General features: G+C 32.3%; 2 protein-coding genes and 1 long non-coding RNA gene across 5 annotated transcripts in view; 2 read left to right on the top strand and 1 right to left on the bottom strand.

Moving 5' to 3' along the window:
- Positions 1 to 421: 421 nt before the first annotated feature.
- On the bottom strand, positions 422 to 1155 carry LOC131180943 (uncharacterized). The gene is made up of 2 exons (XR_009149608.1): positions 609 to 1155; positions 422 to 505 (listed from the first exon to the last, which is right to left on the bottom strand). It is a non-coding gene; the product is annotated as an uncharacterized LOC131180943 (long non-coding RNA).
- A 1484-nt stretch (positions 1156 to 2639) lies between these two features.
- LOC110672177 (vacuolar protein sorting-associated protein 41 homolog) lies at positions 2640 to 18227 on the top strand. Of its 2 annotated transcripts, none has more exons than XM_058148197.1 (19): positions 2640 to 3046; positions 3988 to 4257; positions 4347 to 4526; positions 4695 to 4955; positions 5707 to 5839; positions 5935 to 6025; positions 6956 to 7058; positions 7681 to 7784; positions 7857 to 7950; positions 8044 to 8199; positions 8284 to 8346; positions 8542 to 8607; positions 8799 to 8999; positions 10062 to 10139; positions 10243 to 10362; positions 10948 to 11028; positions 11147 to 11232; positions 17466 to 17547; positions 17642 to 18227. In XM_058148197.1, the coding sequence occupies exons 1-19, from the start codon at positions 2798 to 2800 to the stop codon at positions 18050 to 18052; spliced, it is 2829 nt and encodes a 942-aa protein (XP_058004180.1). In that variant the 5' UTR covers positions 2640 to 2797; the 3' UTR covers positions 18053 to 18227. The 2 variants fall into 2 exon arrangements, with proteins under 2 accessions (XP_058004180.1, XP_058004181.1); XM_058148198.1 differs by having other exon boundaries at positions 2994 to 3130.
- A 4159-nt stretch (positions 18228 to 22386) lies between these two features.
- The window catches only part of LOC110649795 (uncharacterized), a 75068-nt gene continuing 70458 nt past the window's right edge, over positions 22387 to 26996 (top strand). The window contains exons 1-7 of one of the 2 annotated variants that reach the window (XM_021804499.2): positions 22387 to 22928; positions 23083 to 23269; positions 23373 to 23506; positions 23589 to 23701; positions 23894 to 24143; positions 26557 to 26712; positions 26819 to 26898. In XM_021804499.2, the coding sequence (XP_021660191.2) occupies positions 22554 to 22928; positions 23083 to 23269; positions 23373 to 23506; positions 23589 to 23701; positions 23894 to 24143; positions 26557 to 26712; positions 26819 to 26898 (1295 nt within the window). In that variant the 5' untranslated portion in view covers positions 22387 to 22553. The remainder of the gene's footprint in view (positions 22929 to 23082; positions 23270 to 23372; positions 23507 to 23588; positions 23702 to 23893; positions 24144 to 26556; positions 26713 to 26818; positions 26899 to 26996) is intronic. The other variant, XR_009149351.1, reaches the window with a different exon arrangement.

Genomic DNA, 26996 nt, shown 5'->3' with positions numbered 1-26996 from the left:
TCTTAAAAGATAAGTAGTTCAAATTTTAATAATTTTTCTACCAATTTTATATCTATGTAACTGAAGGAAATTCTGAAGAAATTTGTTAGAGATTGTTAAAACTTATTTGTTTTAAGAAAAATATTAAAAATTATTATTTTTTTAATTTAATTTGAATGATAGTTAAATGTGCGCTTTCATGTATTTCTATGGGTCATCAGTGAGTTTTTTCAAGCTAGTAGTCAGTCTTAAGGACTTTGTATTAACTTGGCTAAAGTTGTTTTTTAAAAATTAGTTTAAAATTAAATTTTATATATTTTAACTATAAAAATTTTAAAATAATTGATATTTCTTTAAACTTTTACTTACCAGTCAGAAGATTGAAACATTCATCTTTGGTGGGTTTGCCATTAAACAACTTGAGCGTTTGCCTCCTACGGCATAGATGAAAAGGATTCTCTTACCAAAACCACCATTGAACAGCAGATTTTCCCTTGAAAATTACAGATATCCCTCTGCTTGAAATCTAAAAGTAATGTTAAAAAGGTTGATGCTACTACCATCAATCAAACATTAGATTTGGCATCCTCTACAATGACGAAAAGAAAACAGAAATTTCCTCACACTACCATTGTCTGCTTCATTCAGCTTCATTGCACAACCAGCCAATTTCCCCTGCCACCTCCATCTGGACCCTCTGTATTCTCCTGTCATGTCTTCCTCTCTTGTCATGTCTTCCCCACCTGTGGTTTAGAAAGAATGCTTTTCTTGTACACATCCAAACGTGCAAGCATTTACAGAGGACGCAACTGGCATGTTGGGATAGCAGAACTTGACTATGAGCTTCTGGACAAGTTCTTCATCCTTCACAATCCTGAATGCATATATAAAAAGGCGAAAGTTTAATGTCATGGTTACCAGTTGATTTTCATGTATCAGTATGTTACTTCTGATAAATACTTCCCATGAAGGCTTTTTAAGATCAAAACTTGAGCTTAAGCTTGTCGACAAATTCTTCATCACGGCACTGAGAATTCATGTGCCTCGTTCGTTATGCTTGCTTTATCTCTGCGCATGTTTGCCTGAAAGCATTTCTGTCCCCCACTCCCACTTACTGATACCCTATTATTAAAGGAACTTTTGAGCTTGATAAAGGGACTTTTGAGCCTGGTAAGGTGGTCCAGCTCGGATGTCTAGGACTGAAGGGAACCTTCTCAATGAGAGAAGGGGGGAAAAAGGTTAAAAACCAGTGTGTACTAACGTCACGTTTGTCATTCATCGCTATATTAGTGTCGCAGATTTGCTACGTCAGTGTCTAGCTAACGATTTTGAATCACATTTTTTAAAAATAAAATATTATATATTAATTTAATAAAAATTAAATCATAATTAGTCATGTATTAATACGATAAAATATAATTTTTTGTATTTTTCTTTTTTCATTTACATGTCGTTTTCGTTGGGTATATGATTAGGATAAAAAGTATAACAATGATCTCATTTAAGAAGGTCCACGTAGTGTTCTCTTTTACAGTTCTACCCACTGAGTTATAAGGGAACCATTTATTCCACCAAAAAAATGGTCCTTTTCGCGAGTGTCATGAGCACCTTCCTCGGTCCTCTCCTTACCTACCAAGCATCTTCTCCTTGACATAACCATGCCATGGTAGGTAGCTTGAGAGGGGCTCAATCCTTGTGATTTTGATGGCACGACTACTTTCTGTATTAAAAAAAGGTGACTAAGGTCCAAAGATATGGAATTTGGCATGGGAAAATCAAAATAAATTAATTATTATTCGAAAATATGAGTTAATATTGACCAACATATGACTAATAGAAAATAAAATAACCAATTATCATCTGTTCAATGTGATTAAGTCATTGAGAGTCTATTTGATTCATCAGTTATAATTAAATAATTAAATTTAAATAATAGTCAATAATTAAAAAAATAATGAATATAATGTTTTTTTTTTAATTTAATATAATATTACTAATATAATTGATGCTGTTGTGAGCTTTAAATGTTCGATCCTATTGCCATGTAGACCTGAGTGGGGTCGATAGTTCTAACCAATCATTTTGACACTTAAATTAATAATATTAATCTGAAAAAAAAAAATAATACAATAATTATGTATTGATTTAGATAAAATGTATGCGTATTTATTGTTTTCTTGCTTTTAATATTTATGGACATAATTAAAAAAAAATAGTCGTTATTTTAATTTTAAAAGCAAATTGGTCTCTTAAAAATTTAGCTGGTCCTTTATTTGACATTATTTTTGCCTGATTGCTTGATTTTGCTCAGCTTATTTCCTGAGGAATAACATTATTTTCTTTTTTATGTCCAATTCAGGTGTGACTGAATAATCTTTTACTCGGTTTGACTCAATTTACTTAGTGATCTTTAACTCGGTTTAACTCTACTCTATTGTTTGACATTTTGACCATTATATTAAATTTTTGTCTTACGTTTTAATTGTGTGACCTTATTTTGCTTGGGTAGTATTAGTAATTTACGAATAATACAATATATTTAATTTATAAAAAAATAATGAAGAAGGAGGGGAAGTAATTGGGCCGATCAAATCAGAGGAAGCACCCAAGGAGAGAGCGTAGAAGCAGTATACAGGTGTCACTCTTCAGTTGTCATCACTCTTTTGTTGGCTTGCAAATAAATAATTAAACAACCATTTTTAACCAAACCACTCACGGCCTCGCCCATACACATCGTCACCCAAACAAAGCAGATCTCTCTCAAATCATTTCCTCTTTCCTTTCCTTTCTCTCCATAACGAATTCCACAATTCTCCAAATGGCTCCTCTTCCGTCGGAGAACGGCGTCGACGGAGACGATGAGCGGGAAGAGGACGAAGAAGAGGATGAAGAACAGGAAGAGGACGACGAGGAAGAAGAACCCAGGCTCAAGTATCAGAGAATGGGAGGTAGCATACCTACGCTTCTATCCAATGATGCGGCGTCGTGTATTGCGGTGGCGGAACGCATGATCGCGCTCGGGACACTCGACGGCACCGTTCACATGCTTGATTTCCTTGGCAACCAGGTGATTAATGAGTGACTGAGCTGTGAAATTGTTGAATTGAAGTTTTTTGGATCTCAATTTGGATTGGAATTTTATTTTTCGATGGTAATTCTGCTCACCTTTAGGGATATTTGAGTTTGCTTGGTATTTTTACTTATTCTTTTACGTATTTATTGTTTTTACATCTCAAAATTTGTTATGTTTATATTTAGCTCGCATGCTTACTTGCCAGCTTATCAGTATGTGAAACCAAGTATTTTTCACCTTTTCCTTGTCTTAATGAAACGGATTCTAGTTGTTATTGATAGTATTTTAGCTTCTGAATCTAAATATTTTAAGAAAGTTGAAAAGGGAAACTTTGTTTATTCACATAAGAGGGAACGTTGAACGATCAAAACATGATTAAGTATAAGATTTAGCTTCAGCAACCCTTGAGTGATACTGCTTTTTGTTTTTCAAATGAGTACGAATTATGTGCTGCCCTTTTACTAAAGTTTGCACCTAATCGCACTCACCTTGTCTCTCTACTCTGAACACAGCTCTTCTTGTCTTGACCCTAGAATCCGCTTTCCCATAAGGGATACCCAAAGCACTGTAGCATAATGTGTATATCATATGCGACTGTTTACAGGATGGTAGAAAATTGTGGAAAATTTTAAGCTTGTTTTCTAACCTTCACACATTCATGTCAGAGAACAAAACCAAATACTCCTTGCCTCACAAGTTTCAGTGGTAAATGCAAAATACTTCCAATATAAGAACTTATGGTCTGCGGGGGTTTGGGGGGAGAGTGGAGGAGAGTTGAGAGGTGCAGTAAGGTTGACAGTTTGGCTAGTCTACTGACCTTTAAATGACAATATTAGTGCAGAGAAAGAAACCTTATGGATGGTTTATAGCTGACAATGGACACCACATTTGTTATGGGCCCAAACTTATTGTGTTCTTGATTTATTACTTTTCAGGTTAAGGAATTTGCTGCTCATACTGCTGCGGTCAATGACCTCAGCTTTGATATAGATGGTGAATATGTTGGAAGCTGTTCAGATGATGGGTCTGTTGTAATACATAGCCTTTTCACTGACGAGAAAATGAAGTTTGATTATCATCGTCCAATGAAGGCTATTGCTTTGGACCCTGAATATTCTAGAAAGACGTCTAGAAGATTTGTAGCCGGTGGTTTAGCAGGTCATTTGTATTTTAATTCAAAGAAATGGCTGGGCTATCGAGACCAGGTCTGTACAAGTTCACTGTTTGATAACCTATGTAGAATTGCTTGGTTAAATTTTCAGTTTTTAATGCTTCAAATTAATCTATTTTTCAGGTTTTGCACTCTGGTGAAGGTCCGATACATGCTGTAAAGTGGAGAACAAGTCTTATTGCATGGGCTAATGATGCAGGTGTGAAAGTTTATGATGCTGCCAATGATCAACGAATAACATTCATCGAAAGACCACGAGGAAGTCCACGCCCTGAGCTTTTGCTCCCTCACTTAGTTTGGCAGGTTAGTCAAAGCGCAAGTGTCTGTAATAGTCCAAACAGCTTCAACCATCTTTTGTATTACTTTATTTTATCTGTTATCTATTATACTTTTGTGGTTTTGGAAATAAAATGAGCGTGTTGTTTTTCCCAAAATTTATGCTTTTCCTTGGTGCCCTTCTATCACATTCAGGACGATTCCCTCTTGGTTATTGGCTGGGGAACATCCGTGAAAATTGCATCAATAAGAACAAATGAGTATAATGGAACCAATGGGACATATAAGCACATTCCAGCAGCTAGTATGAACAAGGTGGATATTGTGGCATCTTTTCAAACCAGCTATTATATTTCAGGAATTGCTCCTTTTGGTGATTCTTTGGTTGTTCTAGCTTATATTTCTGGACAAGAAGATGGAGAGAAGGAATTTAGCAGCGCCATTCCATCAAGACAGGTATTTCCTCAATCATGTTGTGTTAAGTATATGAATTGTGATTCTTGACCTAGTACCTTTTAAGTGGTAAGACAAAAGAGAAAACATATGAATTGTCATTTTGGTAAGTTGCAAATCAATTTCATCAGTTAATTTTTTGGTCTGCCAACTTTTTACTGCCATTACAGAAGTAAGAATATTTGTAATAGGAGATCATGCTGCATTTGAAGACTCTATGTTATGAAGGTTATTTTCGAGTGGCTAGTATCATTTCATCTTCAAGCTTTTAGACTTTATTTTTCAGCATCCAGGCTTTGCTTTATTTATTGAACCCATTAATGAGATGAATGAGGATTTTCCTGCTTGAAAATGTTGAGTAATGAGTAATCTAAGCCCCCTTTTTGGGTCTAAAATATAATTTAAACATCCCTTCCTGCTATGTTACTTGTTTGCAAGAGGGACGCGTTGGTTTCTGTAGTTAGTTTATCAGTTGAACAAGTTATTTTTGCACTCATTAATGTTGCTTTTTTTAGCATCCATTATTTGGTTTTGTTTATATGCCTGTAAGCATGACCAACTCAAATTTCATTTATGCTAGTTAGCATGATATGTGAATAGCCTTAATGATTTTTGCTTTTAGACACCAAAATGGTATGGTCTTTGACCGTATGACTATGAAGCAGCTTTGTTCCTGTAGTAAAAATGATTTAAATCACTTTCAGCTATTCAAGAACTACTATTTTTTCTAACTTTTTCTTCCTAATTTAAGCAGGGCAATGCACAGAGACCAGAAGTACGCGTAGTTACGTGGAATAATGATGAACTGGCAACAGATGCCCTACCTGTGCATGGATTCGAGCATTACAAGGCAAAGGACTATTCCCTTGCTCATTCTCCTTTCTCAGGTTAACATTTTTGTATTTGAACTTCGAAGTTTGTGGTCTTTGTATGCTAGGTGATCTACATTTAAGTTGTTATGATGCTTTTGATGTGAATATAGGTAGCAGCTATGCTGGCGGTCAATGGGCTGCTGGTGATGAACCATTGTATTACATTGTATCCCCAAAGGATGTGGTTATTGCAAAACCAAGGTTCGTATTAATTGCTTCTCAGATTTGAGCATATCTGATTTAAGTGAAAAGGGACATATGCTGGCTTCTACTCCAGTTTGGTTAGAATTTATTCACAGATGCACATATAAGCAAAAAATTGACATTTAAAACATAAATCTAAGTCTGTGTTTTGAATTATAATTTCATCTATACATGCTTATCTTTCATTATCACCCTTTCATGTATAAGTTGCTTCAATAATTATAATGCATTAACAGTATAAAAGGAATTAAGAATCAGGATGTATGATGTCATGATCAATTGATCACAGAATATAACTTCCATTATTGATTTATGGTGGTAAATTGGGCCACTGTATTATTTCTTCAATGCTTACTTTTAGGTCACTGGTTTATGGGACTTTGTCACATTAATAGTGTGTATGTTATTGATAAACAGTATTTAGAAAATTGGACTGACATGATTAGAACATCACCCTTTTTTTTCAATTTTTTTTTTCCTTTCATGATGATGGTTGAAATAGTAAGAACTTGGTTGATGGAGAACCTTATAGATGATTAGTATCGTATTTATATTACTGTCTGTTTGACGTGTTTGTAAACTGATTAAAAGCAGTATATCATGGAAAGAAACTTATAAATGTATAGTAGGATCAATCTATAGTTTCTTATATGCTTATCATAGGTATGAATATCTAGAATGGAAGCCAAATCTTAACAAATTATGTTGCATTCATAAAAAGTTGAATTCTAGTTTTGAGATTTGATCAGCAGTAATCTTTTAACAATTGGATGGTGTGGAAAATTATGCTAGGCTTTGATGAAATATCTTGAATTTTGGTTGAAGCTATAAGGTAATGCATAACCATTCCACTGTCCTGGTTTCTAGAAGTGGAAACCTAATGATCCTCTAAACAGAAATTTTTAAAGAAAAATGATGTTTTGTTAGGGATGCTGAAGATCACATTGCATGGCTTCTACAACATGGTTGGCATGAAAAAGCTTTAGCTGCGGTTGAAGCAGGTCAGGCTCGAAGTGAACTCCTTGATGAGGTACATTTTTCTCTTATAATGCTAAGAATTTTAGAGCACTTTTCTGTCTTTATATGTATGCCATAGGTAATTAGGATTTTGTACCCCTGGATATAATATGTAAGTTTGTACATACTAGTCAACACTAGTGGTAGGCATTAGCCAAACTTTACCAAAATCAAAGGCCCTGAGGTCCAGAGTTTAGTTAGGCTTGGCTAGGGTTGAGCCCAACCTATGATCTTAAGCCTGGCCTAAGGAGGGAAAAAAGGTCTGGGCTGGCCACAATTTTTTTTTTTTGTGTTTCTAATAAAAACTTATTTATTTCATCTACTTATTAATAAAAATGGATAAATAAATTATTACATTACACATATTATGCTACAATATACATTTTAAAAATATATATCATAATATATTGTAAAATAATATAATATATATAATTTCGATTCATGTATATTTTAATATAATATTAAATAAAAAATGGAAACATATCTATTTGGTCCAGGCAGGCTCAGTTTCAAACTACTCAGGCCTAAAAATTAACCCTAGCTCTAGTCTTTGGCCGTAAATTAGGGGCCAAGCCATTTAGTTTCTACGTTAGTTTAGTCTGCATGATGGTTTAATGGGTCTGCTACGTGATCAGGTGGGATCTAGATATCTTGATCATTTGATTGTGGAAAGGAAATATGCTGAAGCTGCATCTTTGTGTCCCAAATTGTTACAAGGATCTGCAACAGCATGGGAGAGGTAAATAAAGCAACTATTACTAAATATTACCACATCCCTTGTTAATAATGATCGTGGACTGCTTTTTTGCAGGTGGGTTTTCCATTTTGCTCATCTCCGTCAGCTTCCTGTTTTGGTTCCATATATACCAACAGAAAACCCAAGACTGCGTGATACTGCTTACGAGGTTTGCGGAAGAAATGTGTTTATATAGTCCTGTTATGCCTCTTCTAATATGCCAGCTTGTGATCAAGGTGTCTTGTTGTTTTTCATGCTACAGGTTGCACTTGTAGCACTGGCAACAAATTCATCTTTTCATAAGGATCTTTTATCAACTGTTAAATCTTGGCCATCTGTGATTTATTCTGCATTACCTGTCATTTCTGCTATAGAACCTCAGCTAAACACCTCTTCAATGACTGATGCACTCAAAGAGGTCAGGCTGAGAGTTTCTGCATGTCAATTGAGATAAAGAACTTTTAACTTCAACCTGTCTTTAATCAGTCTGCTTTTATATCAGGCGCTAGCCGAGTTGTATGTAATTGGTGGGCAATATGAGAAAGCTTGTTCACTTTATGCTGATGTAAGTATTTCTGTTTATTCTTATGTTCCTGCAAACTTATGCACAGAGTCAGCAACACTGTAATTATGTCTGCCTAAATGTTTTGGAAAAGTAAAATATTGCATCAATTTAATCATTTTGAAAAGTAAAATATTGCATCAATTTAATCATTCTGATGTCATTTTATTTATTGTTTTACTGGTTTTTGTTTTTCAGCTTATGAAACCGGGTATATTTGAATTCATTGAAAAACACAACTTACATGATGCTATTCGTGAAAAGGTATGGCTGTGCAAAATAAGTTGAAATGACTATGATGTTATTTGCCTTTTTTTCCCCCTACAGGTTTTGCTATTCTGTTATCACTGTTTACCTAAAGATTCACTTCTCTATTTGAAACTTTACATTCCAAAGAAGGCAGAGCAAATGGATTCTTTTCCTAATATTTTTCTCTTGTGCTTGTTCTTGTGCAGGTTGTCCAATTGATGATACTGGATTGCAAGCGTGCTGTTCCTTTGTTTATCCAAAACAAGGACTTAATTCCCCCAGCTGAAGTTGTTTCGCAACTGCTGGCTGCTAGAAATAAGTGTGATTCAAGATATTTCTTGCATGTATATCTGCATTCATTATTCGAGGCAAATCCACATGCTGGAAAGGATTTTCATGATATGCAGGTATGTGAAGGCTGTTAGTTAGGCACTGTAGTTTTCTGATTGTGAATATTGTCTTAATAACAAAGCTTTAGTTCTTGTCTTTAAAGATTTTGTTTTGCTTGAAATGTTATTGGATAAGGATATCAAATGACACGAACCTTATCAACTCAGCATTAAAATTGAAGTGAGGTGAACATATAAAAATGTATCATAACGGCATTTTTTGGGCTGTTATGGAGGTACATAAATTGTTTGTAACCATTTGTCAAATAAGTGTAGCTTTCTGCGTAATAGTTTACTGATTCACGTGAAGTGTTGTCTGTATCATGCAGAAGTGGGTATTGTCATATACATGATTGTTTGTATCACTCCAAAAACTAAACACGAATGTGATTCAGTTATTATATCAGTGATGTGATGAGATACAACAAGCGTAATTGATTTAATAAGCATGTCATGATGGGTTGACGTGCACAACCCCTTATTATGATTTATATAACCTGTTAACTCCTGTAGGCTGGTTAATATGTGACACTGCACAAGTATCTTCTGTTAGAAATATGTCAACATGATTTTGGTATGAGTGCATTTAAGGCATAGCCAAATCCAATTTTTTTCGTGGATGAGTTGTGCTCAAGTTTGTCTCTACTGTTGCCTCCCCTAATTGATGCTGTTCCATTCTATCGGCTGATTTGAATATGTTGAATTTTCCTGTCTTGCCATTCAAATCAATCTCTAGTTTGAATTTGAAAAGACGGTAAGAAGCAACTTCCTTTCAGTAAAGGTCTATTTTATTTTATTTCCTGTAATGAAGCTTATGCTGTAAGATTCCTTTCTTGCCTAGAAAAACTGGCAGGGATATTTCTAGTGATTTTTCTTGTTCATATTTGTATATTTGAATCATAAAATTGAGTTCCAATCATATTTGTCTATTTGAATTATAAACATAAATTATTTCTATGTCACTGTATCTAGCCTTATCCTTAGCTGCTGGATTGCTCATGTCTGTTTAGTGCTGATGTGCACTGCACATGTGTGAATTGTCTGCAATGTCTAACATCAACTTTTATGTTTATTGTGCAGGTAGAACTTTATGCAGATTATGATCCAAAAATGCTACTTCCTTTTCTTCGTAGCAGCCAACATTACACACTTGAGAAGGTTTGAATGTGAATAAATTACCAGATCCTCATGTTCTAAGTTGATGAATGGCCAATTGTTTTCTCGATTATTTGACAATTAATTTATCATTCAACTATATCAGGCTTACGACATTTGTGTCAAAAGAGATCTTTTGAGGGAGCAAGTCTTCATACTTGGAAGAATGGGAAACTCAAAAAAGGCCCTAGCTGTCATCATAAAAGAATTAGGAGATATTGAAGAGGTATCTAATGTCTTTACTTAAAACATCTCAGTTGTTCCTCAAGTAGTGGTGGATGTACATGTACTGCAAGAAATGGGTGGTCAATTAACCCCTCTTTCTTTTGAAAAAATATATATATAGATCCCTCATTAATTTAATTACTTAACTCTTTTTTTGCTAAAATTTAAAATTAGTTGAGACAAAGAAGTATGTTGTGTATTCAAAGGTTTATTTACTTTTAAAATTTAAAACTCTACTATATCTATTTTCAACAATGAACTTTATCAGGACAAAATGGTGTAATTCTATGTGTGATCAATTGATAAGTGATTGTTTAGTTATTTATATAGGGAGATATGTATTTGATAGCATTAATAATGATATAATTTTTAATAGTTTTTAGGGTATTAGATTTCGTTGAGTCTAATTATAAGATATTATTATTGTATTTTTGATATTTTTATAGTATTTTATTATTTATTTTTTATATGTTGACCCCAAAAAAAATTTTTTTTACCTGATTCGCCACTGTCCTCAAAGATCATTATTTTTGTTTGTGATAATTTTGAATATTGGTGCAGATAAGCATTATGATTTTGTATACAGGCTGTAGAATTTGTAACCATGCAGCATGATGATGAACTTTGGGAAGAATTGATTAAGCAGTGTCTTCACAAACCTGAAATGGTATATTAAGAACATAATTTGTTATTTGTATGCTAACACATTTCACACATTTTGTAAATAGGCATTTTTATGCAATTCTTTGTGAGCTTTTTCCTGAGCATGTTGTGCTGCTTGGCAGGTAGGAGTGTTGTTGGAGCATACAGTTGGCAATCTTGACCCCCTATATATTGTAAATATGGTGCCTAATGGCTTGGAAATTCCTCGGTGAGTATTCCTGGAATTAATTGTCAAGTTTTGGCTATACATTTCTTCTTATTGATTATTGATTTCAAGTTATCCCTTCCATTTTTATTGGCAATTGATGTAATCTGAGTGAATGTTGGGGCTGCTTTGAGACCAAAAAATTATTGAATCTGATCCTAGTCTCCTAGATCAGTTTTCCGCAAGTTTAATACATGCTTAGGATTCTCAGATAAGCCCTAGATGATGATGAGAGAAGGAAAGGAATAAATACAAGTTGGAAATTTTATTTTTTTGAGTTCAGAAACCGAACAACGATTCCACAATTCTTTCAAGTTATTAAATGTTTAGGCCATGAGGGATTGTTACGTATTATAGGAATAAGTTTACGAATAAAAAGGAGGGAAAGACTGTTGTAACTGAAGGAGAGTGGCTGATGGCAGTTATAAAAGTCAATAAATAGCTGGAATTGATTAGATAAACAGCTGGAATAGCTAAAGTGTATAAAACAGGGGAGTTACCTTATAATAGCATAACTGAAATCTCAGAAATAATAATTCTTCTTTTCTCTCTAATTTTCTCCTTAATTCTTCTTTCTTCCGATCCTCTTTTTTACTTCTTCTCTCTCAATTACCTCTTCTTTCTTCGGTTCTCCTAATTTCTCTTGTTAGGGATCCAAAACCCTAACATTTGGTATCAGAGCTGGTACATGGTGGGATTGATTCAATTGTTGGTTCTTGTGAGTTGGAAATATGACTATATCTATAGTGGTGAGTTCTTACATGGTCAAGATTGCTGAGCTAGAGGAGAAAATGAGAGATCTCTGAGAGGAGACTTGAGGAATGAAGGAGGAGGCAAAGAAAATTTCTCTGGAACTTATTTCTTTCAAGGAGGAATTTCGAACTTTCATGAGCATTATGATGGAGAAAAAAAGTAAAGAAAAAGGGAAGGGAATTTGTAGCAGTGATGAGGACAAATCTGGAGTGCCTGAAAACAGGGGGCTATTAGCCATTCCTTCTCAAGGTAGATCTAGCAATTCTAATAATTCTTTTAGTAATGAGGGATCAAACCCTTATTTGCCTAAGATTGAATTGATGACTTTTGATGGAAATGATCCTAGGGTTTGGATTAGGAAATGTGTTAAATATTTTGATGTGTATGGGGTGCCAAAGGATAAAAGGATTGGGATTGTTAGTCTGTTTTTAACTGATGAGGCAGATGATTGTTTCATAATTGGAATAGGGAAAAGAGTCATTCTTGGGAGGAATTTGAGCAGAGTACTTGTGAGAGGTTTGGGGATCAAGGGTTACAAGATGTTATTGAGGAATTTATGAAGTTAAGGCAGGAGGGAATTGTAGATGAATATTAAGATGTTTTTGAGGATCTAAGGATTAGAATGGAGAGGGTTATGCCATATTTGGGTGGATCCTATTTTCTTTCGGGATTTATTGGGGGTTTGAAGGATGAGGTGAGGCTTATGGTAAGAATGATGAAACCAACTACTCTTCCTCAAGCTATTGAGGTTGCTAGATTGCAAGAGCAGCTCCTGGATGATACTAGAAGGTACAAAGGTCCTGCTAAGAATTCTTATGCTACTACAAGTTTAAGATCTATTTCTTATAGCAAACCTAACAATAACAATTCTGGTAATAACTTTAATTCTGCAAATGCTAGCCAACCCTACCAAAATTCCAGACCTAATCAGTTATACTCTTACCCTCCAAGACCACCTCTTATTAATTTTCTTCCTAAGCCAAATTTCCCTTTGAATAAAATGATTATTGGCAATACTACCCTTGTTGTTACAGCCAATTCTTTAGTCAACAAACCTTCCAATCAACCTAATTCAACCACTAAAACCAACCCAAGACCTTGTTACAAGTGTGGGGAGAAGTTTGTACTTGGGCAGCTATGTAAGCCTAAGACTGCAATGGCAATGCAGATTGAGGAATTAGAAGGGGAAAATGAGGAAGAAGGTTTGAATATGTAGGAATCTTAGGAGTTGGAAAATATGGGTGAACTTATGCTGTCAGTATATGCTGTGGAAGGAAGGCAAGGGAATGAAACTATTAAAGTCTTGGGGAAGCATTGGAGTAGACAGGTAGTGATTCTTCTTGACACAGGGAGTACTAATAGCTTCTTGGATAGGAAAATTGCTGAGGAATTGAAGCTGCCAATGGTGAAAATGTTAGCTGCCAATATTTCTATTGCTGATGGGAGGAAAATTACTTGTGAACACAAATGTCAACACCTTTCTTGGCAGATGCAGTCTCATCATTTCAACTTTGACTTGAGGATTCTGTAGTTGGGAAGTTTTGATATGATTTTAGGGGTTGATTGGCTTAAAAGTTTTAATCCAGTTTTGTTTGATTTTAAAGCTTCAAGGGTTATATTGAACGGTGATGGGAAACCAATTGTTATACAAGAGTTGAATGATTCCTCTTCAGGATCTGTTTTGAAATCCTGTGATACTATTTCTGAATTACTGCAGAAAGATAGTAGTGGTGCCAATTGAGGATAAGTTGAGAGAAGGGAGATTGAGGTGGTTTGATCATGTGAAGCGTAGACATACAGAGGCTTCAGTTCGACAAGTAGAGCACATTAGGTTAGAGGATAGAAAGAAAAGAAGGGATAGACCTAAACTGACTTGGATGAGAGTAGTACAACATGATCTAGAAGTATTACACATTTCCGAGGATTTAACCCAAAATCGTTTAGAGCGCAGAAAGAGGATCCATATAGCTGACCTCAAATTTTTTGAATAAAGGCTTAGTTTGAGTTTGAGTTTCAGAAGTTGAGCAAGAGGATTCTGTGGTTAATGCGGCAGCAACAATGGATGTGGGTGAGGGTTTGCAGCAGCTATTGCAAAAGTATCATAGTATTTTTGAGGAACCTCAAGGCCTTCCACCATTTAGAAGCCACAATCATGCCATTTTATTGAATTCAACTTCTCAGGCCATTAATGTTAGGCCATACAAGTATCCCCATTTTCAGAAAGCTGAAATTGAGAAGTTATTTTCTGATATGCTGCAATCTCAAATCATTCAGCCTAGTACTAGTCCATATTCTTCTCCAATCCTTTTGGTGAAGAAAAAAGATGGGACATGGAAATTTTGTGTTGATTATAGGAAATTGAATGATCAAACAATTAAGGATAAGTTCCGTATTCGTATGATTGATGATCTATTAGATGAATTGCATGGAGCTTGTGTTTTTTCCAAGATAGACCTTAGAGCAGGGTGTCATCAAATAAGAATGCATATTCCAGACATACCCAAAACTACATTCAGAACTCACCAAGGCCATTATGAGTTTACTGTGATGTCTTTTGGGCTTACCAATGCCCCAGCAAACTTCCAGGCATTGATGAATCACATATTTTAGCCTTATTTGAGAAAGTTTGTTCTTTTTTTTTTATGATATTTTAATCTATAGCTCTAATATGGAAACATATTTGCAGCACCGAGAAGTGGTGTTTAAGGTTCTTCAAGAGCAGCAATTATATTAAAAAATGTCTAAATATTCTTTTGGGAAGACTAAAGCGGAGTATTTGGGTCATATAATTTCAGGGGAAGGGGTAGCAACAGATCCAAAAAAAGTGCATGCCATGATTACTTGGCCAACCCCTATTTCTATTAAGGAATTGAGGAGTTTTTTGGGGTTCACTGGCTACTATCGAAAGTTTATAAGGAACTATGGTATCATCAGTAAACCCTTGACAGATTTATTGAAGAAAGATGCTTTCCAATGGGGTCCAGCAGGTCAAGAAGCCTTTAACAGGCTCAAGCAAGCTATAACTGAAGCTCCTGTTCTTTTTTTGCTAAATTTCACAAAAAATTTTGTCATTAAAACTGATGTTAGCAACTGGGGAATGAGTGCAGGATTGCAACAGGAGAATCATCCTATTGCTTTTATTTCTAAAGCTTTTGGTCCTAGATCACAGACCCTATCTGTGTATGAAAAGGAGCTTTTGGCCATTACCCTTGCTGTCTCTAAATGGAGACATTACTTGGAGTAAGGTCAATTCTTCATAGAGACTGACCATGAGAGTATCAAGCATCTTTTAGAGCAAAGGCTACATACTGGATTACAATTAAGGGGAATTTCAAAATTATTGGGCCTTGATTATAAAATTCTCTATAGAAAAGGAGTTGACAATAAAGTGGATTATGCCTTATGATTTATCTAGAAGGTTCGATAGGACAGTTTAGCAAGTCAATGTATTACAGCTGTCCAATTCTTCTGTTACACCAACTTGGATGTCCAATTTGGTTCATAGTTATGAGGTGATGAGAAAGCATTGAAGTTGCAAAGAACTCTTTCATTGGATCTTGATGCACATCCTGGTTATAAGTTGAAAAATGGACTGATCCTTTATAAGGATAGAATGTATGTGGGGGCTGCTATAGTTTTGAGGTAGAATTTGTTAGCACTTTAGCAGTTGGGGGACATTCAGGGGTGCATGCTACTCACATGAGGTTGAAAAGACTTTTTTTTTGGCCTAGTATGTTGGCTGATGTTATGCAGTATATCAAAACTTGTGATACTTGTGCTAGGTGCAAATCTGAGCATTGTGCTTCCCCTGGTTTATTGCAACCATTGGAGATTCCTACTTAACCTTGGCAACAAATTTCTATGGATTTCATAGAGCATTTGCCAAAATCAATTAGGAAAGATACTATTCTAGTAGTTATTTGCAGATTGACAAAATATGCCCATTTCCTTCCCTTAACACATCCATTTACAGCTTCTTCAGTAGCCAAAATCTTTATGGATTCTGTGTTTAGGCTTCATGGCATTCCTCAATCCATTATGTTAGATAGAGACAAGATTTTCACTAGTATCTTTTGGAAGGATCTCTTTAAATGTTTGGGGGTTATACTTGCTTTTAGCACAACATATCACCCTCAAACTGATGGGCAGTCTGAAAGATTAAATCAGTGCTTGGAGGCCTATTTGAGATGCATGTGTGACTTGCAACCTTCTTCTTGGAGTAAATGGCTTTCTTTAGCAAAATGGTGGTACAACTCTTCTCATCACAGTGCAATTAAGATGTCCCCTTTTGAAGCTTTTATGGGTATTCTTCTTCATTTCTGCCAGTAATTCCATCAGAGTTGCCTACTGTTGGGGCTGTAGCTGAATACTTGGAACAACGGCAACATATGAATTCTGTTCTCAAGGAAAATTTGTCATTGGCACAACACAGGGTGAAGCATCAAGCCGATAAAAAAAAAAAAAGAAAAGTGAATGGGAGTTTGCTGTAGGAGATTGGGTCTATTTGAAACTTTAGCCTTACAAACAATCTTCTATTACCCTTAGGACTTCATTGAAGCTCGCTGCCAAGTATTATGGTCCATATCAGGTGTTGGAAAGGATTGGATTAGTGGCCTACAGATTGCATTTGCCACCTAGTTCCTCTATATACCTTGTTTTCCATGTTTCTCTTTTAAAAAAGGAAACTGGGAGATAAAGTAACTCCTTGGACAGAATTACTAACAATGGTAGAGGAAAGGGTTATTGTTGCTTCGGAGAAGGTTTTCCAGACAAGAGTTATTACAAGAGACCAACAACATGTGCTTCAAGGCCTCATTAAATGGGCTATAATCTACCTGCTGAAGCTGCTACTTGGGAAGATCAAGCTTCTCTTTTAGCTCAATTCCCTGAATTTTTACATTATTGGGGACAAGAATGTTGTAATGGGAGAGGTATTGTTACGTATTATAGTAAGAAGTTTAGGAATAAAAAGGAGGGAAAGACTATTGTAACTGAAGGAGAGTAGTTGATGGTAGTTATAGAAGCCAATAAACAGTTGGAATTGATTAAATAGACAGCCGGAATTGATTAGATAAGCAGTTACGACTGCTAAAGTGTATAAAACAGGAGAGTTACTTTGTAATAGCATAATTGAAATCTCAGAAATAACATTCTTCTTCTTTTCTCTCTAATTTCTCCCTAATTCTTCTTTCTTCCGATCCTCTTTCTTACTTCTTCTCTCTCAATTACTTCTTTCTTCTATTCTCCTAATTTCTCTTGTTAGGGATCCAAAACCCTAACAAGGATCCAGGTCCCTAACCAACCCCAACTTCACTTGGACTCTTCGCTCATAAAACCTGATAAGAAACAGGCTGAGCTCCTAACGAAAAGTATATACTCATTATAATATTTAACTCTTCAACTTTTATTTAAATAATGACATTTGTTTAGCAAATGTTTGTACTAATTATGTCTATTTCTCTATTGTTCTATGTTGTTTTCAGGCTTAGGGATTGCCTAGTCAAAATTGTCACTGATTACAGAACTGAAACATCTCTTAGACATGGGTGCAATGATATTCTTAAGGTGCCAAGCTTCACATGCCCTTGCTTTTCATTTGAACAGAAAATAATATATAGTTTTCATCATTAGCATTTTGGTGTTACTTTGAAATGTACAGGCAGATTGTGTGAACCTCTTAGTCAAATACTACAAGGAAGCAAGACGGGGAGTTTGCTTAAGTAGTGAAGGAGATGATGCACGAGCGATAAGTGACGGTAGTAGGGATTCTCAGGCGACTGAGAGAACATTGAGCATGAGAACAATGGAGGTCAAGTCGAAAACAAGGGGAGATTCAAGATGTTGCATGTGTTTTGATCCCTTCTCTATACAAAATGTGTCGGTTATTGTATTCTTTTGCTGTCATGCTTATCACATGACTTGTTTAATGGATTCCATGCATACTGTAAGTGGCCAAAAAGAGAGTCGAGAAAACAATGAATATGATGATGATGATGATGAAGAAGATGATGATACTCAATCCGGTAGTCCTCGATTGCGATGCATTTTGTGTACTACTGCTGCCAGTTGAGATAGTGTGTTCCTTTTTTCCCCCTTTTTAGCCTGGGGAGTGGGGAATGGGTGGGTATTGTAGGAGTTTTTACTATTTTACCAGGCTTTTCTTTTCTTTTTTCTTTCATTTTTTTTCGTGTCAATATATGATATATGTGTGGTATTCATCAACATGCCATTTTTGATAGTTTCAATCGTTGTATTATATATATATATATATATATATATATATATATATATATATATATATATATATATATATTAGAAATGGAAAAGTTTTGATTTTAGGTGGAAGGGTATGTCGTGTGTGTTTGTACAACGATGCATATCAAGGTATTTGTGAGCAGAACTCCAGCCTCCAGCCAAGAGTTTCTCCTGAACCTCGCGGGAAGACTTGAATTTAAAGCTGCAATTTGCCAGTTTGATGCGTGTAGATTCCATACCTTCTTCGTATTTAAGGATCAAAGGAATTAAACCGATAAAATTTTGGGTCTTCTTTTTCATTTTTTATTGCAAAATAATCTTCACAAGCGTGAATCACTATTTTTTATTCATTCATTCTAATTGAGACTACTTGAAATCTTATGATTTTAAAGATAGACTTGGATATAACTTTTTCTCGTTGGTAGCACAAATTTCACTTATATAGACCTTAAAATTCTCGTATAAAATAAACAATAGTTTTATTTTACGTAGAGGATTGGAAGGATAGGAATTCAGAATTTAGATCTTTTAAAGAGAGTGGTATGCATTTAACTAATAACCAAGCTAAGCTAACATTTTAGGTTCATTGTTTTTGTAATAAAAATTAAAATGTATGTTAGCAAGGGGTAATTGTTACTCTTGTAACTTTTAACTTTTCATTAATTTCATTTGAATACTTTAAAAAGATTAGGTTAAATTTTTACTTTATTAATATTTATCCTTTCTTGGAGGGCTTAAGTTAACAATTATTCTCTTTAATGGTGTGTTTAGTAGAAAGGATTAAATGTTATACTTGTAAATTTTAATCTTTAAAAAGGATAATTATTAACATATACTTTCCTAAATTAATATTTAATCTCTAAAAAAATCATAAATATTAATGAAGTGAAAAATTAACCTCATCGATCAAAGCTTGTTCTTCGATTAGATTGATCAATGTTTCAATGCTAATTGTTGGGTTCTGCAGAATACAAGTGAAAGTTGCTACAACACCATTAAACAATCCTGGTCTGAAATTGATAGAGTTGCAGCTGAAACTAATGGTCTTCTAACCCTTGGCCGCATCTTCAATGCTTGCATGTAATTCAATAACAACTTAGTCTAATTTCAGAATTTTTTATTGAGAAATTATATCACACACACACACACAGAATAATTGAAGAGAGTAATAAAAAAACAAAAGAATATAGATTTTACGTGATTTGATAATGTGCCTACGTCTGCAGAGTCACTGCAGTCTTTTGCTATGATTAAAATCAAGCAAACACATCATATTAGGTTATCAATATATAGCCGGCATCCCTTGTGCTCAAAACATGATAATGTGCCCTTATATGGCATTATTTATTAATCACTTTTAAAGTAACGTTTAGCGTTTTAATTTTAATATTTTTATTCAAATTAAAACACTATTTCTCTTTATTTATACTATTTGATAATATAATATTTATACTAACTTTTAGGAGAATGTTTTGACCAAAGTAATCTAACGGTTATTTTTACCGAATACTTTTGCTTTAAATCATTTTATAAATAACTAATTACTAACAGTAATATCTAATCATTAATAGCTAATAATTGTTAGAATAATTAATATTATTGTACAGGATCATAATAAAAATAAAAATACCTTGACTAAAAAAATATCGTATTGTACCACAGGGACAATACAAACAGTAAATACATCACAATAACAATTGGAGACAACGTTCGCTTCATTTTGAGCTTAAATGTTTAGCAATACTGCTAATTTGAGCCACTAACTCAACATTTATATATATATATATAAATTTTTAATTTTTCATCAAAGTGCCCTGCAAATGCAAATGACCATGACTGATTGGTTGCACAACGAGACAAAGAGATCAAAATCAATTCAGCTTGCAATTTTTAATTTTTCATCAAAGTGCCTTGCAAATGCAAATGACCATGACTGATTGGTTGCACAACGAGACAAAGAGATCAAAATCAATTCAGCTTGGATCGTATCGAACCATGCCAAGCTTTCCACAAAATGGAATACTATTTATTTATACTTTTCTAAAGGGAGCCCCAATAAAAAGAGTTTCCCATTTGATATGAAGAATGCCTATGCTTGCTCGTCTACAGTCCTTTACATTATTATTATTATTATAAAATTTATTTTAAAATTGATAATCTTTTAAGTGAGTAATATATCTTCAGTTACTATATTAAACTAGATTAAATTAAAATTTAAAAAGATATTAGAGTTATAATTGAAAGCCAAGTAATTTAATATAGTATTAAAATTAATAAATTAATTTTAATTAAGGAAATTGAGAATTAGGAAAATATTATTAGAAATAAATAAATAATTGCTATTTTTAAAATTTATTATCTTTTTGGCTTGCTGCTTTAAGATACCAAATATCGATTTTGAAAGCTCCAAATCATTAGTCTTCTCATCCATTTCCAGGATGCTTCCATCAAGATAAATAAATATGGCCGTGACAACCAAGGCATGAATTTTATTGGCTCCTTCAGCATTCAATTCTATTTTCCTTAGTCCATTTTGTACAAATAAAAGGCATTGACTTGACTTGTTCTTTTCAATCAATTCATAATCTCCCTTCTTAATTCATTGGAGACTTGCTATATATTCCACATGCATTTTTCTAAATGGTCCACAAACATTTAAGAGCTTGATAGAGTGGAAATTAGGTAGCAAAATTAAATGATTATATAGACCTTAAATTTGAATTCTAAATTTAAAGGATACTCTAAGTTTATGGGTTGGGGCAATTCCTGCCTCAACTAGGGTGGCAATAAATCGGTATTTTTAGATAATTGATTTAATCAAACTCTATTGAAATGGATGAGGTGATCTATATTCGGGTTTAATATGAATTTATGTTTAAAAAATAATCTTTATATCAGGTTCAGATAGAATTAAATTTTATATGTTAAATATTTATTTTTAAACTTATTTATATAAATAATTAATTAATTATAAAATATATATTTTATACCAATATTTGAATTTTTTATATATTATATATTAAATAAATAAAATTTAAATATTTTATAGAATTATTAAAATTATTAATAAAAATATATTTTTGTGTAAATTATTATTTAAAATATATAAAATTAAATGAGTTTGAAAATTATTTGAATAATAATAATTGAATTAAAAAAAATTAAATAATTTATAATAAATTTTAATCAAATTTAAAATAAATTTAAGTATTTAAAATATTAGTGGAGTTGCTATCCCTAATCGCAATCAAGCTTTAGAAGAGATTTCACTCAAGAAGACATACACAACCACCGATATAATTTTTAGGAGTATTACTTTTCAAAAAGTTCAACAAATAACCAAAATTAAAGGATACAAATACAAAATTAATAGTCAATTGCTTCTATATATTAAGACAAGTGATTTTAATGGCTTCAACACTCTATTCTATTTTTCCTCGTCCATTTTGCAGAGATATATTAAAGGAAGTATTGTGTGGGTTAATCACTATTTATTTAATTAAATAAAAATATAGCTATATAACTTTTTCTATGTTTTATATTGCATATTTAAAATATTTTAAAAATAGCTTGTAAAAAATTTTAAAAAAATGTAAAAAAGTATATGGGGAGAATAAATATAAATTGAAAATTAATATAAAGAACATATAATGAGATGCCAATAAAATATATAAATATTATTTCTTCTACTTACATTAGAAAGAAACTAATTTGATTTTTAATGTGTGATATTGGCTCATATAATTTATAATTATGACTTTTAATTTTTTGAGTATATTAATTAAATTGTAATTATTTTTATATTTTTTTATTATAAGTATATGATTTTATAATTATAATGAACAATAAAAAGGTGGTTTTAATTTATATAATTTAATACTATGACTCTTAATTTCCTATATTAATTAAGTTATAACCATTGTTATAATTTTTTTTATTATTATTACATGCATTATACATTATCAATTGATGTTATAACATTGTTAGAGTAATGAGAGTAAAATGGATAAATGGAGAAAAAATTTAATAGCGGGTCACTTGCCACTCTTTCTTAAAATTTATTTTGAGACCAACTTTGTTATATTTATATAAATAGATATACTTATAATAATTTTTTTGAAAATTTGTTTTCAACCCATGTTATTTTAATCTTAGCCAGCTATAAGCTAAAATCCAAACATAATCATCACTCAAGGGGTTGAATTAATGATATTTAGTAAATCACATGGCATAAAAAGATTACAAAGATAAAGGCAAGAGAGGGACTTTAAATATTCAAACAAGATAGTGTGAGAGCAGAAGGTTCATAGCTTAAAATGGCACTACCTTCATTTCAATTATGGCTTGCGTTGCTGCTGCTTGCAGCAGTATGTGCATCTGCAGTAAATCCTAGGATATTTGCTGGATTAGGTGGGTTAAAAAGATTAGCCGCCAGCAGGTCCTTTAGCGATCTTCCACCAGAATATGAAATACATTACTACAGACAGACACTCGATCATTTCAACTATAAACCAGAAAGTTATGCTACATTTCAGCACAGATATATTTTGAATTACAAGTACTGGGGTGGGGCAAATACTAGTTCACCTATCTTTGTTTATACAGGTGAAGAGGGCGATATAACATATGATGTTGAGGGTTTCATTCTTGATCTTGCTGCTCGTTTTAAAGGTTTGCTATTGTATATAGAGGTAATTAGACTGTCTTTATTCATTTGTTCTTGATGTAACAAAAATCACGGGGCTTGATTGTCATAGTCTTATAAGGCTTTCATCAGCATTTAGTTTAGCAATTTTAATTTCCTTATGCTGGACTAACAACTAATGGCGATATCTTTCGTTGCAGCATCGTTACTATGGAAAATCAATGCCTTTTGGATCTGAAAATCAAACATTTCAAAATTCCAGCACCCTTGGATACTTGAGCTCAGAACAAGCCTTAGCAGATTATGCACAGGTGATAGTACATGTTAAGAAGAACCTGTCGGCAGAAAATTGTCCAGCTATTGCGGTTGGAGGATCTTATGGTGGGAGTAAGTACATGTACTTGAAATTGCCTGTAAGAATATATATCAACTGAGCCTGAAAATCTCATAATTTATATTGATATTTTCTTGCTTAATTAAAATTATTCAGTGCTCGCATCTTGGTTTCGTCTGAAATACCCTCATATTATAATTGGTGCTTTGGCATCATCTGCTCCAATACTGTACTTTGAGGATATCACACCACAGGATGGATACCATGCTGTTGTATCTAGGAATTTCAGAGTACGTATAAGAAGTTAATCCAACAAAGCTTGTTCTTGGATTAGATTGATCATTGTTTCAATGCTAATGTTGAGTTCTGCAGAATACCAGTGAAAGTTGCTACAACACCATTAAAAAGTCCTGGTCCGAAATTGATAGAGTTGGAGCTGAAACTAATGGTCTTCTAACCCTTGGCAACATCTTCAATTCTTGCATGTAATTCAATAAGAACTTAGTTTACTGTGTAGATTTTTCTTTTTAATATAATTGGGTTTGATGAAAACTTGAACTGGAGTTGAAGTTCTTGAAACAACTCCAGTCCCACCTAAGTTAAAGCTCATCAGCAACGTAAACTTTTTTTTTTCCTTATTTTTTCTGATTTGACCTCTCCATCCTTTCTTTTTTAAGGCCTTTGAACTCATCACAAGAGCTGAAGGACTACCTAGCGCTCATTTATAAGGTGTCAGCACAATTTGACAATCCTCCAGATTATTATGTAGAGAATTTGTGTAAGGCCATTGATGGAGCACCTCAAGGGACTGATACTCTTGGAAGAGTTGCTGCTGGTCTAGATGCCAGTACTATTTTTGGAGAAGGTTCGTGCCTTTATGTATATGAACCTCCAGTTATATTCAGACAGAGTGCATGGTCATGGCAGGTATTTATATATTGTTTTTCATTTATAATTGGAAATTTTAATATAATTAATCAAACAAATTAGGTTATTTTGTTTTTTTTTTTGTTTTTAGTTAGTTATGTGGTTTTTGTAATTTTTTTTATCGATTAGATCGCTAAAAAAATTTACTAAAATAATGAATTTCTTATAAAAATATATAAATGCCTGGTTTTGATTTAATGGCATTGTTAAATTTTTATTTTTAATTTTTTTAAGAAAAATCGGTTTGATTCTGAATTACACCGAATCAACTAATTTTAATCTAATTCAAAAAGAAAGAAAACAGTTTAGTTCCAGACTTAAGTTAAACCAAATCGATTATAGACTTGAATTGAAGGGCAATTTACCAAAGTGTGACTACTGGAAAAAGAAATTTATCAAAATGGGGCAATTTCAAAATTATTTACTAAAATGGGGTGTTTTAACTGAAAGGGGGAGTGACGACGGGAAAAAGAAATTTACCAAAAGGAGGCAACTTCAAAATTATTTACCAAAAGGAGTGTTTTAGCTGACATGGAGAAGAGAGATAGTTAGTCGCTAATATAGGTAGTGACCAGCAAATAAAAAATTAAAAAAAAAGTATAATTGCGGAAAAGATAGCTCAATACTATTTAAAATAGTGTCTGGCTATTAGACGTTACTCTAAGAAGCATTCAACTACTTTTTTCTCCTTAAAAATATGTATTAATTACTTTAAGGTCTTTAAATTTTTTTTAATTACAAAATCATCTATATATTTTATAAAATAATACTAAATATTATAACTATTTACAAATAAGTCCTTATGTTTTTATAATTAATAAACATATAAAGATTATTTTGTAAAATTAAAAAATTATTATTTATTGTGTATAAAAAATTTGAAAATTGTACATAAAATTAATAACTATATAATATAAAAAATTTAAAAATATTAATATTATTTATATGTAAAGAAGCATTAATATTTATTTAGCAAATTAATAAAATTAGTATAGTGAGTAAATTATATTAAATATTTTATAAATATTTAAAAATTGTTATTATTTAGTATTATTAATTTAACAAAATATTAAATTATGATAAATATTATTAATATGAACAAATAAAAATATGAATAAATAATTTTTGAAATAAATTATTTAAAAATAAATAAAATAATTTATAAATATTAAATTAATATTTGTGAAATATGAAATTAAAAAAATCAAAATAATAAAAATAACGTATACATATTTAAAATATAGTTTCAATATTTAACAACATAAAATTTTGATAATTAGTATATAATAAATAGCTTTTAATAATTATTAATCAATAAATTATATGGGAAGAAAAAATTAATAATTAGACAATCAAGTTGACATTTGATTATATTTTTTAATTTATTTCGTTTATTTTATTCTATATATTCTTTCTAATTGAATAGATTTTCACTAAAATATTTATATATTACTTATATTATCTTTTTTTTTTAAGCTACCACTTTTTAGAGTGAAAGCCTGGAAATTTATGAAAATCTACCTGAAACGAATCTTCCTTTTTTTTTCCCTTTAAATTAGATTTCATCCGATCTGTATATATTAAAATTTATAAGATAATTCAATCTTATATATATATATATATATATATATATATATTACTTTTATTATTTTATTTATCTTTAATTAATTTGTTTCAACAATTATTTATTCATATCTTTTTTTATTAATAAATATTAAATAATATCAATTTTCAAATATTTATAAAATATTTAATATAATTTATTCACTATACTAATTTTATTAATTTTCCAAATAAATATTAATGCTCATTTACATATAAATAATATTTGTATTTTTAAATTTTTTATGTTATATAGTTATAATTTTATGTACAATTTTCAAATTTTTTATATATAATAAATATTAATTTTTTAATTTTACAAATTAATCCTTATATGTTTATTAATTATAAAAATATAAGAGCTTATTTGTAAATAGTTATAATATTTAGGATTATTTTGTAAAATATATGAATGATTTTATAATTAAATTTTTTTTTAAAGACTTTAAAGTAATTAATACATATTTTTAAGGATAAAAAAGTAGTTGAAAGCTTTTTAGAGTAGCCTCTAATAGCCAAATCCTACTTTAAGTAGCGTCCAGTTACTTTTTCAGCAATTATATTTTTTTTAAATTTTTTATTTACTGATCGTTATCTATACTAGCAAACAGCTCTCTCTCTCCTTCACATAAGCTTAAACACCCATTTTAATAAATAATTTTAAAGTTGCACCCTTTTGGTAAATTTTTTTTCCAGTCGCTATCCTTTAGTAAATTGCCCCGAATTGAACCGTGATGGGGGGTAGTATAAATGTATCATTTTTTCCCTTCTTCTAGCAACTTTACAATAACAATATTCATAAAATTTTCAGAAATGCACCGAGATGGTAATACCAATGGGGGTTGATAACAATAACACAATGTTCGAGTTATCACCCTTTGATCTCAATAACTTCACAAAAACCTGCCAAGAAGTTTTCGGTGTCACCCCAAGGCCTAGTTGGGTCCCTGTACAATTTGGTGGCCGTGTAAGCTCCTCAATTTCCTTCCTATCTCAAAAAGAATTTGAGTTTTAGTAATTTTTCTCTCTATATATGGAAACTTGGAAATATTTATGTGCTGATTAATCTTCAGGATATAAAATCTGCACTCGAAAATTTTGCGAGCAATATCATTTTCTCCAATGGATTCCGTGATCCGTGGAGCGCAGGAGGGTAAAAAACCTGAAGAACTTCCTTGAACCAATTATTTACAGAAATTTCCTTATTTAGACCTAGTACATCATACACTCAAAACATAAATATGGTGGGAT

This window comes from Hevea brasiliensis, chromosome 6, assembly GCF_030052815.1.
Source record: "Hevea brasiliensis isolate MT/VB/25A 57/8 chromosome 6, ASM3005281v1, whole genome shotgun sequence".
NCBI lineage: Eukaryota > Viridiplantae > Streptophyta > Magnoliopsida > Malpighiales > Euphorbiaceae > Hevea > Hevea brasiliensis.
Note: the sequence above shows the minus strand (reverse complement) of the source record. Positions and strands in the feature narration are given on the sequence as shown.

What these genes read in the sequence shown, in the direction of transcription:
- LOC110672177 (XM_058148197.1), top strand. Translation starts at nt 2,798, where the DNA reads ATGGCTCCTCTTCCGTCGGAGAACGGCGTCGACGGAGACGATGAGCGG. An exon ending in GTGGTTATTGCAAAACCAAG is followed by an intron (nt 6,026 to 6,955) that starts GTTCGTATTAAT and finishes ATGTTTTGTTAG; the next exon opens with GGATGCTGAAGATCACATTG. An exon ending in TGCGTGATACTGCTTACGAG is followed by an intron (nt 7,951 to 8,043) that starts GTTTGCGGAAGA and finishes TTCATGCTACAG; the next exon opens with GTTGCACTTGTAGCACTGGC.